Source organism: Pleurodeles waltl, chromosome 10, assembly GCF_031143425.1.
Source record: "Pleurodeles waltl isolate 20211129_DDA chromosome 10, aPleWal1.hap1.20221129, whole genome shotgun sequence".
NCBI lineage: Eukaryota > Metazoa > Chordata > Amphibia > Caudata > Salamandridae > Pleurodeles > Pleurodeles waltl.
The window spans coordinates 453770768-453790029 of record NC_090449.1 but is presented as its reverse complement, the minus strand read 5'-3'; the positions used below and the strand labels follow the sequence as shown (position 1 = coordinate 453790029).

Below are 19262 nucleotides of genomic sequence, written 5' to 3'. Positions count from 1 at the left end.
AGTCTCAACATTCCCATTACAGCTCTGGCTATTAGAATTGACTCTATAGTGATGCTTGATGTTTCATCTGGTACAAAGACTCCTATTCTATTCATGTTCTCCTGCTGTCAATCCTGATCCTCCATGTTACTCAGAGGGGTAAATTGATTGGAACATTCTAGGTAATCATGCTTTTCCAGATTACTGGGTACTTTCCTTTTATCCCCTGGGCATCTTTCACCTAAAATATTCAACTTTCTATACAAATAACCCAGAGGGACAGCCATTTTCTCCCTTCTCATATTTTTTCAAGTTCGCTGTCTTTTATCCCCCATTTACTCACAAAACAGGGGTCGCAAAAATTTACCACTATACAATCTCCCTATTCTTCTTCCAACTGAACTCGTCTTGCATATACAATTTTGTGAAATAATATATCAGGTGTGCATATATTCTTCGACATCCAATGTGCTACTTTATTACGTAATTCTGGCCAAGTCTCAACTATATTTGATCCCAATTTGGGAACATTCTTTAGTATGATTGTATATGGAGTGGCATCTGGGGGTAGTTGTAAAACCTCCTTCACAGATCTATCTCTATGCACACTCTGCCATTTGTGATTTACATCTGATTGCCTCACTTGATTAGTAATAAGTGCCTTTAGTTGAGATGGTTCACTCAGTGTAGAGTAGTAGTTTTTCATACCTCTTTTATTAGGGTTCATATTCCCTGTCATTGTATTGTTCCTTATACTTATATCCATTTGATTCTCATTCGGGCCAGTATCACAACCACAGATGGGGTTTTTAGCATTAAACACCGTCCTAACACTTACTTCTATCCTGCTTACACGTTCTTTTATCTCCTTAGTTGCTAGCAATACTTTGGACTCTATATTATCTCATTTACTATGTAATTTTGTAAACAAAGTTTCCATACTTCTTAATAAAGGGCCATCATAGCCTATTGAGGCAACTAACAAGTGTCCTACATGCAATTCGGAGGTTGTTTTACCACCCTTAAGAGGCTGTGATGGTACTATGAAATTAGATTTTGTTGACTGCCTACTTCTCTTCTTCTTAGGTGTAGGAGAGGTTGGATCATCAATACTATTCAAAGGTTCAATTTCTGCTATTGTATCTGTCGGTGCTGGTGGGCCTAAAGAAGACATAGGAACCACCTCAGAAATACTTTCCTTTGGAGAATCTAGTTCAGTAATCGAGTTAGCAGCCTCAGAGCTCACTTCTATAATATCTCATGTAAAAGATTCTTGGTTGCCACTAGACATGCTTCAGCATTAATAAACTCTTCATTAAGTTTCCCCACAGCGCCTGTAAGATAGTTAGTAATCATATTAGTGGTGCTCGAAGATTTTATGCTAATATCATTTCCCACTTGATTTTGCTTTCTTTTCCCCATTATAAATGTAATATATAGTTGCTAAATAAAATTATCTTTACTAATCAAGGCAGGATTTATACAAAATCTCAAACAATATGGCCAACAGAATATGCCCAGCCCAGCCTCCTCTGGGCTCTGACTGGCGCAGACGGGCCCGCTCTTCGCCCGGGGACGTGCCCAGGCGCATGCTGCCCGTGTCCCGCGGAGCGGGAATGCATCGACCTTTTCACCACGCCTCCGGGCGCAAAATGGCAGCCGGCAGCTCTAATGGCGCAAAGGAGTCTGGGGCTTGTGGTTCGAGCCCCCCGCAGGCAGCGTGGAGTTCGTTCCATGGAGCGGGAATACAGGGACCTTTTCAGCATGCCTCCAGGCGCAAAATGGCAGCCGGCAGCTCTAATGGCGCAAAGGAGTCTGGGGCTTGTGGTTCGAGCCCCCCGCAGGCAGCGTGGAGTTCGTTCCATGGAGCAGAAATACAGGGACCTTTTCAGCATGCCTCCAGGCGCAAAATAGCAGCCGGCGGCTCTAATGCCACAAAGGAGTCTGGGGCTTGTGGTTCGGGCCCCCCCAGGCAGCTTGGAGTTCGTCCCATGGAGCGGGAATGCAGCGACATATTCAGCACGCCACCCGGTGCAAAATGGCAGCCGGTAGCTCTAATGCCACAAAGGAGTCTGGGGCTTGTGGTTCGGGCCCCCACAGGCAGCGTGGGGTTTGTCCAGTCCCTGGAAACCTTGACACAACATCAGAACTTTATTGCAATATAATGTGTCTCCTGAGACCTAGACTCAGACTGCATCCTTAGCTGGCAATTTCACAGCCCATGCAGTCCCAGGGTCTAATGGGAACTATCAAAGGCAAGAGTGATAGTGCTTGACACTAATTAGGACTCTGGGAACTTTGTCTATGATGAAAAGGTAGCTTCCTTTATTAGGTCAAGGAAGGGGGTGTAGGGCTGTCTAAGTAAAACATGAACCCATCACGATAGTTGCATAATTTTGAGTACACAACACTTTAATATTAGCTCATAAATATATAATTATATTTGCAGTATAAGTGAGAATTCTAAGAGCTGAAAGTACCTCAAACAGAATACACAATAAAATAGTAATACAACACACGGCCTGACACTCCTCCCCCAACCCTAGCACTGGGTATCGCCACCTCTCTGGGGCTCAAGTTGAAAAAATAAAATGTTTAGGCTGGGCCCCAGGCGATGAGGTCCCTGGGGCGAAGATCAGCCAGGGGAGGGGGGCCAGCAGCCCCCTTCCCAAAAAAATAAATAGAATGGTTTGAGTTATTTTACTATAACTTGCAGGCTGAGTTAACTATAACTCGAGCACTCGCCATGCACTGCTAATTACCCCAGATACAGCACTCATGACAACTTTTATAACGTCAATAAAAATCTCGATGAAACATTAAAAATCAAATTACGGAAGAACAAAACTGTGCATGGAGGGTCGTGAGCTATAGTTAACTTAGGCCACAAGTTATAGTTACTTGAAATAACTCAAACTCTAATTATAACTGCTGAATTTCAATGGTTTTGTACAAGTGAAACTGAGTCTAACTATAACGTCGCTGTAGCCTTTGGTTTTTTAAGTGAATTTCTAAGTTTTTTTTTTTTTAATTCTATTTCCTAACTATAACATTCCTGCAACCTTTGTTTTTTCAGTGAATTGCTATATATATATATTTTTTTTAAACAAATATACGTTGCTGTTCCCATGTTTTGGCAGGCTGACATAGGGCAAAACCCCAGGACCTGAGCCGCGTTCACCATGTACACATGGTTCAGTCCTCTGCCCACTTAAAGGGAACAACTGCTCTCAACTGTCCTGGCACAAAAGGGAGGTGTCAACTTAGGAGGCCGAACAGACTTCAAAACATGGTTGATATACAGCTAGTTCAAGATAGAGGGAATCCATCTACAGCATTTCCTTTTTCAGAAACTGGATGGTAAGGCTGGCTCTAATAGATGCCAAAGTTCTGGTTCCAATATTTCTGATCTACAGGAGATTCCTTCAGTTTATTTTGAGGAACCAAGCTTTCAAAATTATTGTCCTACCCTTTGAGTTGCCTTCTACACCGTGGTGCTTCATCAAGCTGTTGAGACCAGCTGTTGGGTTCCTCAGACCCAGGGGGATAGGACAATGATATACCTGGACTACATCCTTATCATGTACCAGGACCCATTCTGGCTACATCTTCATTGTGTACCAGGGCCCATTCTGGCTAAGGACCCATTTGGAGACTTGGATAAACCTTTTGCAGAGTCTGAGCTTTGTCATCTTTGTGGAAATGTTGATTCTCCAACCATCTCAGATCATGTTCTTTATAGGATTCATGGCAGATTCTCTTAGGTGATGTTTAGGTTATCTATGAAAAAAGTGAGAAACATCAGGAAGGAACAATAGCAGGTCTTGACAAGAAACAATAGGGTAAGACACCTAGCCAGTTTTGAGTGCCTTCTGCCTTAAAAAATCTAGGCAATGTCTATGAGCCTGCTAAACTACAGAAGCTGAAGACCTCCGATTTTCAGAAAGGGCTCAAATAGATCCCACTACAGAAGGAGGCTTACATCGAGTTAGACTGGTGGCTGAACACATGGAGAACTGGAACGGCAGGGCCATCTGTGACACCTCACCATACTGCGTGACAGAATCGGATGCCAGCCGTCTATGTTGGGATGTCTGATACGGAGATATTGCCACAGAAGGAAGGTGGTCTGATTAAAAGTTGGGTCTCACATAAATTGCCTAGAACTAGTGGTGTGATCCTTTGTGATAAAGTCAGTAACAAAAGGATTGGACCATCAGCTCATTACTTTTGAAGATGTACAATAAGTCTGCCATATATATGTTAATCATCTGAGAGGCACACAATCTAAAATACTGGCAAAGGTTGGCACAGCGTGCTGGAATTTTTGCCTGGTGAAGGAAAATTATAGTCTTGCCAAAGTACTTGCAAGGGCAAAAAAGATCTAGCGACAGATTGCAGTGTCGGCTCGTAACAGACACCAGTGACTGGAAACTAAATGCTGGGGTTCTAACAATAGCTGAGTCATGGAAGCCCATACTTGACAGTTCGGTTCCAGCTTACCAATTTCCTCAGCTTGAGAATGGACCGAGATGCAAATGAAGGGAATGCTTTTCTGGGGGGCTGGAAAGGGAAGTTCAATTATGCCTTTCCTCCCTTCATGATGATTGTCATAGTGGCAACGCAAGGAAGAGGCAGAGGCAGATCAGGTACCAGTGATGCTTGCCTGGAAGAGTCAAGTGTGAATGTCAGCAAAGATGTAATTTTCCTGGGATTCTCTGCTCCCTCTTCCCTGAGATGCTGCCAAAATGTCCTTGTGTCTCACTGAGATGCTGACTTTCATAAATGTTGGACGATCCCAGTTATTTTGAAACAAGATGCACACCTTATTTAGGAAGGGTGGTCTGATGGCACTATCAGGAAAACATTTTGTGTGGAACAAGCAGGTTAAGAGGTGTATGGGACAGGGAATTTTGCACATTGTAATTGTTTAGTAAAGAATTAGCAGACAGCGGGCTGGCATACAAAACAATAAACTCTGCTAGATCTGCCACTTCAGCAGCACATAAGGCAATGCATGGTGCCCTGCTTGGGTAGCATACCATGGTATGTAGACTACTTAGTGGCATTCACCTCTCTGTTCTGCAATGTACAACAGTCTCTGAGACTTAAACTGACTCCTGAACCTTTTCCTTTCCTCACCATTGACTAAGGACCTTTCCAGGAAACAGCCATATGCCAAACTAAAAATGCTATTCTATCTTTTATAGGCAAAAGAGTCTTGGATGACAAAGCTATAAACACCAAGGTGAGAATGTTTACTGAAAAGGAGTAACTTTCTAATTGCTAGATGAACAAAAAGCAACCAAGGGTCCATAATTTATCCAATCTTTCGGGATCAGCCTCCAGGCTCTACCAAAAAATATAACATTTTCTAGCTATAGTGAAAGAAATTAATCAGTTAGTTACATTGTGATGTTAACCTTTCTTTGTTTAATTGACATGACAACTGCAAATCTTTGTTGTTACTTGATAGGTAAAACATATGAGCAAAATTGAAAGATCAAAGTTCTGTAATTCTCACACAGAACCTTGACGACTTGTTGAATGTTTTTATCATTATCATTCTATTCTAATAGGGACATCTAGTTTACATTTTTTTCTATTGACTCACGGCTCCTGAATTATTTACTGAAGTGTGTTTGCATAATCTTCGCCGGGGTGCCTTTAATAGAATCTTAACTTTCCTTCATGATCATTAGCAAATTTTACATTTCAGTCCATGTCACAAGGCGTGTGGTTAGGCACCTACTGAGTTAACACCTGCCTGTTGGGGTTTCAAAGTTTTGAGAACATGCTGATAAAACGAATGCTTTACATACACCCCCAACATCATGCTCATGAATAAACATCATTGCATTGTAGCTAACATGGTACATACTAATCACATACGCAGAATAAACAATATAGAAACTGTGCACACTGCTGATAAGGTAACTCCACACAATCAATACCACAGTGATGTGAACGCATCCTTTCACATACCTTCAGTCACAGAAAATAAACTTTTTAAATATACCATGTATTCACAACTTCAATGCACACACAATGCTGCCCAATGACACAGCACCCACATGACCAACGCCATGTTGGTAAATGTAAGAGTCTTAATATTTAACAGCAGACTTTTCTTTCCGGCTATGCATACTTCAATATAGAATGAAGTATGCATAGCAGTTTTTACTCATTAGGATTAAAGGGAGCTGCATGAAAAAGACAGCTCCATACGCACAATTACCTTGCTTGCTCCTTTCTTAGTCTGTGCACCTCTGTGCTATTTTACATACAAAGCACAAGCCCACAAGTGCGTGCATGCTCAAACGCATCCGAAGTTCTGTTGGGTTCAAACAGAGTGCTGATACCGTCAACACACATTGCAATCATGCCAAAGAATTAATTCCCCAAGCCACCATATTTCATCAAAGTGCAGCATTGAGATGACAAATACTAATTCCACAAACATCTTATTTTAATTCATTTTGGGTACATAGTCAAGTGAAAGTTATCATATCTTGTAAGGAAGAAAGGGTAAGGTCTTACCTAAAAGCCCCCCAAACGTTATGGCTGGAGAAAGAGCAGCAAAGTAGATGAAGATCACAGCAGCCATGCACTGGGCATTCAGGGCATCTTTGAAGTCACTAAGATATTTTGGGTATCTTCTCTGCACATCCCTGATTAGACCTCCAAAAGGTCTACCTGTCCGCCTTAATGGATCATCTTCGTCTTCCAATTTCTTCCTCTTGAGTAATGCTAGTTAGAGACACAGGTGGCACATGTAAGTTAGGCATGTTAACCTTCTTATGCATTTTAAGAAGATTTGGCAAACACAATCACACAGGAAAGCACAAAATGCTCCTCACATATATTAGTATGAGGAAAATGCATTCATTAACTAAACACTTTCTGAGCTCCGATGTTCTCTATTACCAGGGTAAAGAAGCTGCCTTCAGTCTGTAATTATATTGTGGCATATACCTGCACAAACAGCCTTTTGCAAAAGATAAGCAATCTGTAATGAGAATGCTTGGCACTATTTAACCACCATGTGACCAGATCTTACAGGACTAAAGGTTTTCTCTGTATGTAAGCTCAGTATCACAACCCACTTCTGAACTCACATTTACAGCCTACATGCAGCTAGTTGGATGATCATTTGGCTTCTTCACAGAAGGAACAAACATTCAGTTTGTGTGAGATACTACCTCAGCCATATTCTAATGATATGTTAAGACAAATTTAGGCCCCACTCCATCTACCAAGCAACTTTAGGTCATTCCCCAGTAATATTTAGGAGGACAACGGTCTCACTGGATGATGACATGCTATCCCAAGCTATTCTCTGATAGCATGGGAGCACTAGAGAGCTCCTTTCATCGATCATGATGTTATTATCTATTGAAGGCCAAGGTTGCAACTGATGCGCTAGCATTGTTCATTAATACAAACCTGTTAACTGGAGGAACCATTCAGTTTCCATGTGGGGCACAGGAGCTTTACAACACTGGCCTCCCTGACCAAAAAAAAGCTTACATTCTCCACCCCATTCCAATTGTGCTTGGACACACTTCCTCCTACTTCATCAGCTCTTCTCAAAATAGAAGAATGTTTTCTCTGTGGTTATTTTGTGGTGCTCCGAGAATGCTGTCCGTGCAAAAGGATTATTAGGTCTATTGAACCTCAAAAAAATGGTTGCCAACGATGTCCTACTCCAAATGCTTCACAATAAATGTTAGCTCAGTTCTGATGGCAGGTATTACTGACTTGAAACGGGCTTTTGCTACAGCTCCATGTAATGTCAGCAATTTCAAATTTGCTCATATGTAATTTAGACATTGTAAAAATAAGTACAACTTAAAATTTTACAAGATATACATATACTTGAAAAAGAGGATGCAGCAATGCAGTCACTTAGGTATATTATTTCTGATTTTGTTAAATGTGGTATTTAAGGGGGTTGCATTGATGTCAAATATGATGACTGCACACCACAAAGCACACAATAAGGAGTGTGTGCAGATTAACTGCACAGCCTTTTTTATGTTGATCAAGGTTGTGAGAGCAGGGATGCAAGAGGACAGAGCCAGGTGGCCTGTGGACCATGGGAGAACAGAGCACGATTCCCTTCGGAGACACTAACTGGGCTTGACAACACTGTAACATCTGTAAAAAAGAACTGCACCAAATAGGAAGTCTGAGGTCCTGGTGGGGTTGGGTCAGGAAAATGAGACCAAGAAGCCCCATTCCTAGGAGACAGAGGCGCCGGCCCACCAAAGTGACCGAGCTGACACTGAAGAGGCGTCACCACCACCAGAGTGAGGTAGCCAACAATGGAGAGGCTCCCAGCTCAGTATGGAGGGAAAACCAGAGACATGAGGTCCACAAGAGCTGGGCAATGGTGAGGAGGACATAGATCCTACCTCCAACAGGATATGCCACCTTTGACCTTGAGTGGGGATATTAGAAAGCAGGAGAAGGCAGGACCCAGAACCACTGATTCCCTATAATAAGGAGATGTAGGATTAAGTGGGATAAATATCATAAGCTGGCACTTCTGGCAGCAAGGCCCAGTAAACACTGGACCAGATGAAGAGGAAGAATCCACAACTCACCCAGCGAATAATAAAGAAGTAAAGAGGACAGGGAACAGTGCCTGTGTGGATGGTCTACCCTAAAAACAGTAAAGAGAAAATGGGAAACAGCAACTAGAGGGTCCAGCAAGTCTCATTTACTCAACTTTCAATCCCACTATATTGCTTAATAAGACTGGTGAGGAGAGGGAAAGTACATACAGATTGTTTTGTTTTAACTAAAAATAAAAGGGACCGCAGATAAGAGGGAGAGGAAAGTCAAAATGTCAAAAACTAGACAGTTTTTTTTTAAAGTAAAACATACTGTTCACTGGTTATACTGGCTGATGAGCTAAACTGAGGGAGGCAACAATGATTAACGTGACCAACTCCACCTTCATATCTGTTGAAGCAACCCCCCGACAACTTGTATGATTATGTGAGACAATTTTGAACCTGGAGGAGAAGCAGAAAATCAGAAGTACCGCCTCCCTCTTTCTTACCGAACAGGAAGTAATAATAATATAGGGGAGGAGGCATTCACAAACCTGAAAATGGGGAGGAGCAAAAAAAACACAAAACAGCTGTGAACATACCCATAAAACAGAAAGTCAATGGGGTAACAAAACAAACAGAGGAGAAAATGACAACCCAGAACCAACAACAAAGGATGTATTACTTGCAGGGAGAGACACAAAAATTACAATGAGAATTGATTTCAAGAAAATGAGAAAGAGAATCACACAAAACGAAGTCTCCCAAAACAGTGAGAACAAAATTCAAAAGTACACACCATTGTAGACAGGCAGCAAACAGACAGCAACAATGCAGGCAAATCTGAAAGATGCAGAGGAAATGTGCAGAAGGAACACTATTTGTATTGTAGGAGTAACAAAATGAACAGAAGAACCAATTGTTGAATTGGTTACCAGGCACTGGATACTGAATAATCTTAAACCTATAGGCCTATGAAATTTCTTCTCATTTTAAAGGGCACACAGGGCTCCGATCCTCAAAAGTCCCTGCTATGTACAATTATTGTCCCCATCTTAAAGTATTGTGACCGAGATGTAATAATGTGGGCAAACACAAAGCAGGTGCAAATACAGTATGAGAATGTCACACTATGAATCTTCCCGGGCTTAACTTCTGCAGTAAAACTGAGACAGCGGAAAAAACTGCTCTCGGCAACCCACTATTCCTCATGCATAATATGACCAGAAGAACAGAATTATCAATGAAGTTGGAACCCAAATCATTAGATTTACTGCTCAACCCACCAGACATGGATTATCTGAAGGCGAGTCAATGGCAAGCCAGTCTCTGACCTTTTAAGTCCCGAAAGCGGCAGGGGGGCAGAGGCCAATGTTCCAGCACGCAAGATGGCTGCACTCCTGTGAGGTTCTCGCAACCTGGGATCAGATTATGACATAATTAGCGGCTGTTTGCGCTCAATGTTTTCACAGACCGGTGCTTCAGTTCCTGCTCAGCCCTCTGCAATCGGAGATGTTGGGCAGAACATTGTTGTGGGACTGAAACAGAAAAGAGAAAGGAGATACTGCCAGGCCCCCAAGATGGCAGACGTGAGGAAACTAGGGCACGGACACAGCTAGTGAGCACTTGCTGAGGCACGCAATTGGAGTGGGAAAGAAGAAATGAGCCCCTTCGGATCACAACGGTCCTGCTGAGCCCCTTGTGGTCTGAGACGACGGACAGAACGACGCGCTGCTGCTGTAGCGGTCAGCAGATGGGCGAGATCACTGGGCTCCTAATATGGTGGCTCTGAAGGGGATGGCCCGTGACCGCTGCCGGTGAGTGCTGGCCAGCGAGACGGGATAAGGCTGGGAAAGGAGCCTTGAGTCCCTCCCGGGTTGCAAGGCAGTGTATGGATGAGGTGGCGAGGCGGAGAGCATCTGCAGGGGGAAAATACAACCTACAGGAAAGTAATGTGGAAATGCCTTGGAGGGAGCAGCGAAGCAATGCGAGGTAGTGCGAACTGTGACATGCGTTATCAGACCGTGCTGGACTTCCTCTAACCCATCTCAATGAAAGGCGGCGACAAAACAGCAATAGCATGAGCGGGTGAAGGTGTGTGAGAACTAATATACAGAAGGCAACCCAGACTCAGGCCCTCATTCCGACCCTGGCGGTCATAGACCGCCAGGGCCGCGGGTGACGGAAGCACCGCCAACAGGCTGGCGGTGCTTCCTTGCCCATTCTGACCGCGGCGGTAAAGCCGCGGTCAGAAAACCGGGTCCGGTGGTTTCCCGCCGGATTTCCCCCAGCTGGGCGAATCCGCCATGGCGGCGCTGCAAGCAGCGCCGCCATGGGGATTCCGACCCCCTTACCGCCAGCCTGTTTCTAGCGGTCTTTACCGCCAGGAACAGGATGGCGGGAACGGGTGTCCTGGGGCCCCTGGGGGCCCCTGCACTGCCCATGCCAATGGCATGGGCAGTGCAGGGGCCCCCTAACAGGGCCCCAGCATGCTTTTCACTGTCTGCCTAGCAGACAGTGAAAAGCGCGACGGGTGCAACTGCACCCGTCGCACACCTGCAACACCACCGGCTCCATTCGGAGCCGGCTTCAGTGTTGCAGGCCCCTTTTCCGCTGGGCCGGCGGGCGCTACCTGAGGTAGCGCCCGCCGGCCCAGCGGGAAAGTTGGAATGGCCCCAGCGGTCTTTTGACCGCGGGGTGGCCAAATGGCGGTTCCCTCCAGGTGGGCGGCAACCGCCGCCCGCCGGGGTCAGAATGACCCCCACAGTCTTTGAATGACCTGCAGCAGGAATATGGGGGAGTGCCCCTTTGGTGAGATTGCAAGAGCGCAGCGCTACAACCCGCGCACAAATAGAGGTCTGGCGTGAGCACAAGCGGGGAGGGGCTGCTACGTGGCTTGGACTCTGAAGAATAACACCAACATTGTACCTAGTCGTAGCTGCCCGCAAGAAGAAAGGGCAAGGCAGCGGCACAATAGCTGCAAATAATAACGTTTCAACCCAGATGCTGCAATACCCAGATGAACTGTGTTGTGGTAGAATAAGCACTGAGTGTACTTGCTGGCTGAGGCTCCATCACGTCTAGGCACGGACGACAAAGGGGAAAAGCAGCAGAGCTGAGAGTGCAAACTCCAACATCGCAAATATGGGAAAAGCTGAGGGAAGGCAGACCAAATTGCCATTTGAGCAGCGTAAGGCAATATGACACCCTCCCTGAACACACGCTGGATAGTGAAGAGCAGGCCTTTTACAGCCCCCAGGAAGAGCCTGACATGAAAACGCTGCTGGTCGTGATGTAAGGCACCCTTGCCTCGATTGAATCCAAAATGCACAGTATGTGTACTAGATTGGATGCAATGGAACAAAAACTTGAGAAACATGATGGACAGCTGCAGGAAGCAGAATAGCGGATATCACAGGTTGGAGACACTGGAAACTCACACAAAGAGCAGCTTTCCAATATGGACAAAATACTAAAGCTTATTGCTGCAAAAAACGAAGATCTGGAAGTGCGCTCAAGGCTCAATAACCTCTGCATCATGGAAGTACCCAATTCAACAAATACAGGACGCCTGGATGACTATGTCGAGAGGCTCCTGTTCACGCTTTTTGACCCTGAATCCTTCTCCAAAGTATTCATGGTGGAGAGGGAACACAGATCGCTAATGACACGTCCGCACTCGTGGACCCCTGCGCGCCCAATCACAGCACGGCTCCTAAACTACAAGGGATACAATACAGCATTACGACTCGCACAGGAGCATTGCACGCTGCCCTTTGAGGGTAATGCAATCTCCATCTACCCGGACTTCACTTCTATGGTACAGGAAGCCAGAAGAAAGTACGCAGCTGTAAAGCAGAGACTTGGCCAGGCAATCCCACAGGCAATGTTATATCCGGCCGGGTTGCGAATTACCCACCAGGGAAAAGATCAAATATTCGCAAACCCTCAGCAAGCTCAAGATTTCCTGTGACACGTAGATATGGACATTCGAGAAAAGAAATTCCAAAGAAGCGCAATCACAGCTGGGGTCGCCTACCTCAGACATAGATTGATGGCAGGTGATATACTCGCTCTGGGGAGTCACACATGAATATCTGAGATTTATTGGGCTGTAAGGCGAGAGAAACTGAAATAGTGCAACATAAAATTCTGTAATAGGCAATCTGCCAATGTTACTGATCTAGCCCAGTACCCCTTATGTAAAATGAGGGTGTCTCGGTCTGGCACTTGGAAGCCCCCATAGGTTACCCCTCTTGTGGTTTCTTAAACTAACGGTATTAAGTTGGTGGGGAAAACTGACAATAAAGGGAGAGATCAAATGTACATGGTGGGACTGGGCCATCAGAGTGGGCAGTATGTGGATCTGGGGTAGTTTAGGAGGTTGTATGTTTTGACTTGAAATCCGCAAGCAGCATGACTGAATGAAATGTATGAAAACAGTGATAGAGCATGTTGTCATTCAATATGATATTCATACCACTACATACATGAATAACTGACACACTGCAGACACAAACAATTCACACCACTACGAGGCAATGAGATGCTTGCCGTGGAATGTGCCAGGCCTGGGAGCCCCAACAAAACGTAGGCATATACTTGCATACCTAGAAAGACATAATATACACATAGCACTGTTACAAGAGACACTTTTCCTACCTTCCAGAGGTCAACATTCGCTACAAAATGGGCTGCAAATATGCAATATTCTGCCTATTTGACATATGCGCGTGGCACCATCACAATTATATGCAGGGGGGTTCCCTTTTGCCTTCAGGGAGCTATTAATGATGAACATGGCTGCTACAGTATAGTTTGGGGCACTCTTAGATCCCACCCTGTAATTATAGCCAATTGTTATGGGTCCAATGTAGACAATTATGCCTTTTTTGACAAGGTTTGGGGACTCATGGCAGACATTGGACCATGCCTAGTGATCTGGGGGGTAGATTTTAATGTGGCATTGAATGCCGCGCAGGATATATCAGGATATTCCCCCACCACGTATATCACAGCTGCCAAACACCTCGCACCTATAATGAACGAGCACTCCCTCATTGACCCATGGAGGATGCGCAATCGCGGAGCCCGAGAGGGTACATTCTATTCAGGGGTGCATAACAGCTGGTCCCGCATAGACTATTGGCTCTTATACCAGATGACGGGACCATGGGTGAAAGAAGCACGACATTTGGCAAGAACATACTCAGACCATTCTACAGTGCTTTTGGCCCTGAATTGGCCTACAAACACTGGCTGTAAGACTTCATGGCGACTGAACCCTGACGTTTTGCTAGATGCACTATTCCATGGGCAACTGAGGCAAGAAAACTGAAGACTTCTTTAGCAGAAACGTTGGCTCCGTTTTCTCTTTGGGAGTAGTATAGGAGGCCTTCAAGGTCACAATAAGAGGAATATGCATCTCAAAAAGTTGTGGAGTACAGCGAGCGCTCCGTGCTGACCTACAGAAAATGAAGAATGAACGGACTCGACTTGAGGGCCAACTGGGAAAACAGCCCATGCAGATGCGCTGGCGGCCATGTAAGACACACTGGGGGGTCATTATGACCCTGGCGGAAGGCGGAGAAGCAGCGATAAGACCGCCAACAGGCTGGCGTTTTTTTTATTTTTATTATGACCATGGCGGTTACCGCCATGGTCATCTGCCGGTCCTCCGTTCCGCCCGCCAGGGCGGAGTTGACCGCCGGGCTGGTGACCTGGGTCTCCAGCCCGGCGGCCGTCACTATACCGCCGGCGGTATTTGGACCCGACTGACTGCCATGGATTTCATGCGGTTTGAAACTGCCATGAAATCCATGGCGGTAAGCACTATCAGTGCCAGGGAATTCCTTCCCTGGCACTGATAGGGGTCTCCCCCACCCCCACCCGGACTCCCTGCCCTACACCCCCCACCACCCCTGCCACCCCCCAAAGGTGGCAGGGCCCCCCTCCCCACCCCCCAACATCACATCACTCACTCACACACGACACGCACGCAGGCACCACCAACAGACATACACGCACACACACCGACATACATGCCAACATCCACACACACAGTCAGACATGCACATTCAAACATACATGCAAACATCCATAGACATACCCACACACATACACGCACTCATTCCCAAACACGCAACACCCCCGCAAGCATACACGCACTCACACATACACACACGCACACACCCATGCACGCACACAACACACAACACCCCCTCGCCCCCTCCCCTAACGGACGATCGACTTACCTGGTCCGTCGATCCTCCGGGAGGGGACGGGGGCCATGGGGGCTGCTCCGCCGACACCACACCGTCAACAGAACACCGCCACGCCGAATCACAGGACGTGATTCGGTGGGCGGTGTTCTGTTGGCGTGGCGGTGGAGCAATCTCCACTTCCCCGCCGCCCGCCAGTATGGCTGTTGGCGGCTCTCCGTCCGAAAAAGGACGGAGAGCTGCCAACAGTAATAATACGCTGAGCGGAAAACTGCCACCACTGGTGGTCTTCAGCACGGCGGTCCCTCGTCGGTCTTTTCAAAAGACCGCCGAGGTCATAATGACCCCCACTGTCTGAACACAGGGAGATGGCAGGAAGAGAAAACGGCTATATAAGGGTAGATATGCAACAGCCTATACATATGGTGAGGGGGAGAGACCAGGGCGAATGCTAACTACTGCGATCCGCCAAACATCCATGTCACATACTATCCAAGAGATAAAGTCGTAAGAGGGACATGTCTATCATGACACCCCAAACATAAAGAGCACTTTTACATGTTACTATGAAAAACTCTATGGCATGCAAAGGCGGCAGCGAGTGGAATTTGGCGAGTGATTGGATCGAATAGTACTAAGATTGATAAGTAACACCCAGCGAGAATTCATGGCTGTGGACTTGGGTGAAGATGAAATTAGGAGGCGATCATGCAATTTCAGTCTGGAAAGGCCCCTGTCCCAAATGGCTCCCAGCAGAATTTTATACGCCTTATGTTGACTTACTGATCCCTTTGCTGATTAAGGTGTATGATGAGTCCAGGGAGGTAGGAATACTCCCACCAACCATGAAAGAAGCGTTGATACTTGCCTTGCTGAAATCTCAGAAACCACAGGATGATTGTGACTCTTATAGGCCTCTGTTACTTATAAACTGCAATGTTAAAGTTTTGGCCAAAGTAATTGCAAATCGCCTCTCTCTACTTCTCCCCTTCCTGGTTCGACCGGACCAGTAGGGATACGGTCATGGAGGTCAACCTTGCACAATCTACATACACTATTTGCAGTGATAAATGATATTGATCCAGCATTAGATGCTGTAGACATGTTCCTCGATGCCACTAAGGCGCTCTATTCTCTTGAATGGGACTACCTAACAGCAGTCCTCCAGAGGATGGGACTCCCAGAAAGATTTTTAAGCCCTTTTATATTCCGAGCCCATGGGTAGGGTGCCTATAAATGGATCATACCCAATAGCCACATGTAGGGGCACAAGAAAGGGCTGTCCATTGTCGCCACTTCTGTTTGCGCTGGCGTTTGAGCCATTGGCGGCTAGGCTGAGACAGGGTCACCGGGACTATGCTCTCCAATACCCCTCACGACATTTGTTAATATTGATGTATACGGATGACATTACACTATACTTGAGGGAACCAAAGTGTAGTCTGACTCCCGTACTACAAGAGTTTATCTGTTTTGGGGGGTTATTGGGTGTATGGATTAATTGGGGGAAGTTGTATATATCTCCACTGACATCGCAGGTGATGCCCTTTGAGCTGAACTATCCACTACAGTGGTGTCCAACAGAGTATAAATATTTAGGGATTAGAGTTACAACGGACAAAAATGAAAAGCTTACAGCAAAATTTGGTAGTATAACAGAAATATGATAACGAAATGGATATCTCTGCTGCTGTCAATGGCTGGCCACCTAGGCCTAAAGAAGATAGTTATACTCCCTAAGTTACTCTATTTATTCCTTAATATACCATATCGACCCATACATGCTTTTTTCAACGCATTATGCACACAGATGATCAGACTGGCGTAGGCGGAAAAGCAGCCCTGTGTAAGCTGGGGAATTCTCACTCTACCCTTTTCATAGGGAGGCTCTGAAGGGCCAAACTTTGAGCTATACTACAATTGTGCACAAGCTCACTACGCAATCCATTGGTTTAAACCTGGTCCGTATATACCACACGTAGCGGTAGAGGAGGGCTATATGGCCCGCTCCCTGCAACATCATATCTGGGAATGTTGCTCCAATTCCCTAGTTCTAAGGATTATACAGTGGCATGCACAGCAGCTGAATGGAAAACCCTGGCATGATATGCGGACAAACCCATGTTGGTCACTCTTGCATGCTCCCCTGCTACTGGTCACACAAGAAACAGCATGCGGACGATTACTGGGTAAATTAAGCTACAAAACATGAGGTGATCTTTATAATAATGGCACCTTTAAAACTAAGGAACCATTTTTTGCAGAATACCCGCCCTCCCCCCTTGAGTTATTCCTTTATATCAGACTGTGACTCAATGTGAAGGCTGCCACCCCAGAGTTCCCTAGCGAGCCCATAAACTGAACGCACTACATACTCTGATGCAAATGCAAACGTCAAGTACGCTATATTACACTATACAGGTGGAAGCACCTGTGAGAACCCTTGAGATTCGGCAGCGATGGCAAACCGAGCTCGGGATAGATCTAACGGACAACACGTGGAGGGAATGTTGCACCCATACCAGACGGGTTGTGTCTAGCAGTCGCCGCATAGACGGTACAGATATGGGCTGAGGGAAGAGGATAGGTGTCAGAGGTGTAACATGCCAGGAGCAGATTTTTTGCTTCTGCCGTGGGGATGTGGCTACGTAGGTGAATACTAGCATGATGTAGAAAATGAGTTAAGGGAAATGCTAAAGCCAACGTTTCAGCTTACACCATTGATGGCCCTCCTAGGGTACACACAGCAGATTAAGCCACAGTATAGGAGATTAAAAGCCATGGTGCCACTGCTGGCTATGCGTAGAATTGCTTGTCACAGGGAGAGGGGGCATGCCCCAAAGTTCAAGGAGTGGCTGGCGGACCTTATTTGTTGTAATGGACAATTATCAGTGTATGCAGAAACCCTGCCAGTTAGCTCCAGGCCACAAGATATTTGGGAGCCACTACACCGCTACCTGACAACACACTAAGATGACCCCTCAATCCTGCTGATGACCAACTTCCAGCCCCCACAGACAGGGCAAATATGCTGCTGTAAAGGGTACGATGGTTGAGGGGGGAATCTTGTGCTGAAAACAAGAGAGGTCTGTAAAAGAACTGGACAGTGCCCAGAAGCTATGGCTGCTTTTTCAAGCAGGTGTGCTACGGAAGACCAATGTGATCACCTGCGGGTTGCTGAGAAGGCTGGTTGCAAATTGACGGACTGCTCTGTGGGTGGCTGCATACACAATCTGCACTAAACTGGGACATGTTGGCGAAAGGCAAGACTGGTCAGAATAAATCTGATTATGTTCCATTCACAGTAATGTTACTAATGGTAATTCATATGTAATATTAAAGCTTGTATTAATGTACGTTTGTTACTTTATTTTGTTGTCCTTGTAACGCATAAAAAGCAATTAAAAAAATAAAAAAGTCCGGAAAGAGCCATGTGTGCTGGCTGATTGGGGTCCCTCATTACCTAATCAAAAGATGAACGTTGTGCTTGCCAACTAGGTGAACCTTATAGGTTTGCTGAAAGCCACCCCAATTGTCTTCTTACTGGGAACCAAGTACTCCATTTTAGCACTTGAATCTCTCAGTATAGCAAAGCAGAGCTGTCCAAGTCCTACTCAGGGAACGTAGTAAGAACAACTAATATCCAATTAGTGGCATGCAAAACCAACACTCAATAAATTATTGTCCAGTCGGTGCTTTTTCTGATAAAAAAAAAAGGAAAGTGCATTTATTACATACACACTACTAAATACTACACAGTCCCAGGCCCCATAGCCTGCTGGTGGCCTGTCAGAGACCTGAGGTGAAGTCCAGGTTTTACCCTAACTGGTCCTCAGTGGCTTCACTGGCCCTGGAGAGACCCATCTGGTCCAAGGTGTCAGCTGGAGACAAAGTCCTTAATCCATCTTTCCAGGTTGGACTATTCTTTCCAACTGGCCATTCTACTGTTGTCATCGCTCACAGGTCCAGGACATTTTTTCAGTGCATCTCCCTTGTGCAGGGGATTATAATAAGTGTATAGTGGAGGTGCGGGGGGGAGTTCTATATGTCAAGCACCCTGGCCAATCCTAGGGTGCAACATCATCCCTCCTCCCTGTCCCAACCCTCCTACACAGCATTCTGGGATAATCCAACATGGCGTGAAGAACTCCTCTGGGAGCTTCAGCTTCACCTCTACCTGACATTACTGCCCGATCCCTTTGCACCAAAACTTCAGAGGAGATCCCCTCCTGTGCTGGCTCCTGATGTCCATGCTTCCTCCTTTGTTCAGTGGGACTAGGCTTTCCCAGCTCAGGTGTAGTGTGAAAGTTAATGTTCAGATGCAGATCTCCCCTATGCTCCTTCCCTCTCCCAGGAACTGGATCTATCACTGATATTGATCCTTCTGTGTGGAAGGCTTTTGCTCCCTCTGCTGGGGAGCACAGTTATTACCTTGGCTCAGCAAGTAGGACAAAGTCTCAAATCTGATTATGAGCTGAGCAAGAGAAGGGGCGTGGCCTTT

The 19262-nt window shown here is 45.9% G+C and overlaps 1 protein-coding gene across 6 annotated transcripts in view; it reads right to left on the bottom strand.

Annotated features, from left to right (window-relative positions):
- Positions 1-19262, bottom strand: part of SLC4A2 (solute carrier family 4 member 2) — a 2186615-nt gene that overhangs the window by 407302 nt on the left and 1760051 nt on the right. For all 6 annotated transcript variants that reach the window (XM_069210734.1, XM_069210733.1, XM_069210737.1 and 3 more), the window contains one exon: positions 6520-6729. In XM_069210734.1, coding sequence (XP_069066835.1) covers positions 6520-6729 — 210 coding nt within the window. The remainder of the gene's footprint in view (positions 1-6519; positions 6730-19262) is intronic.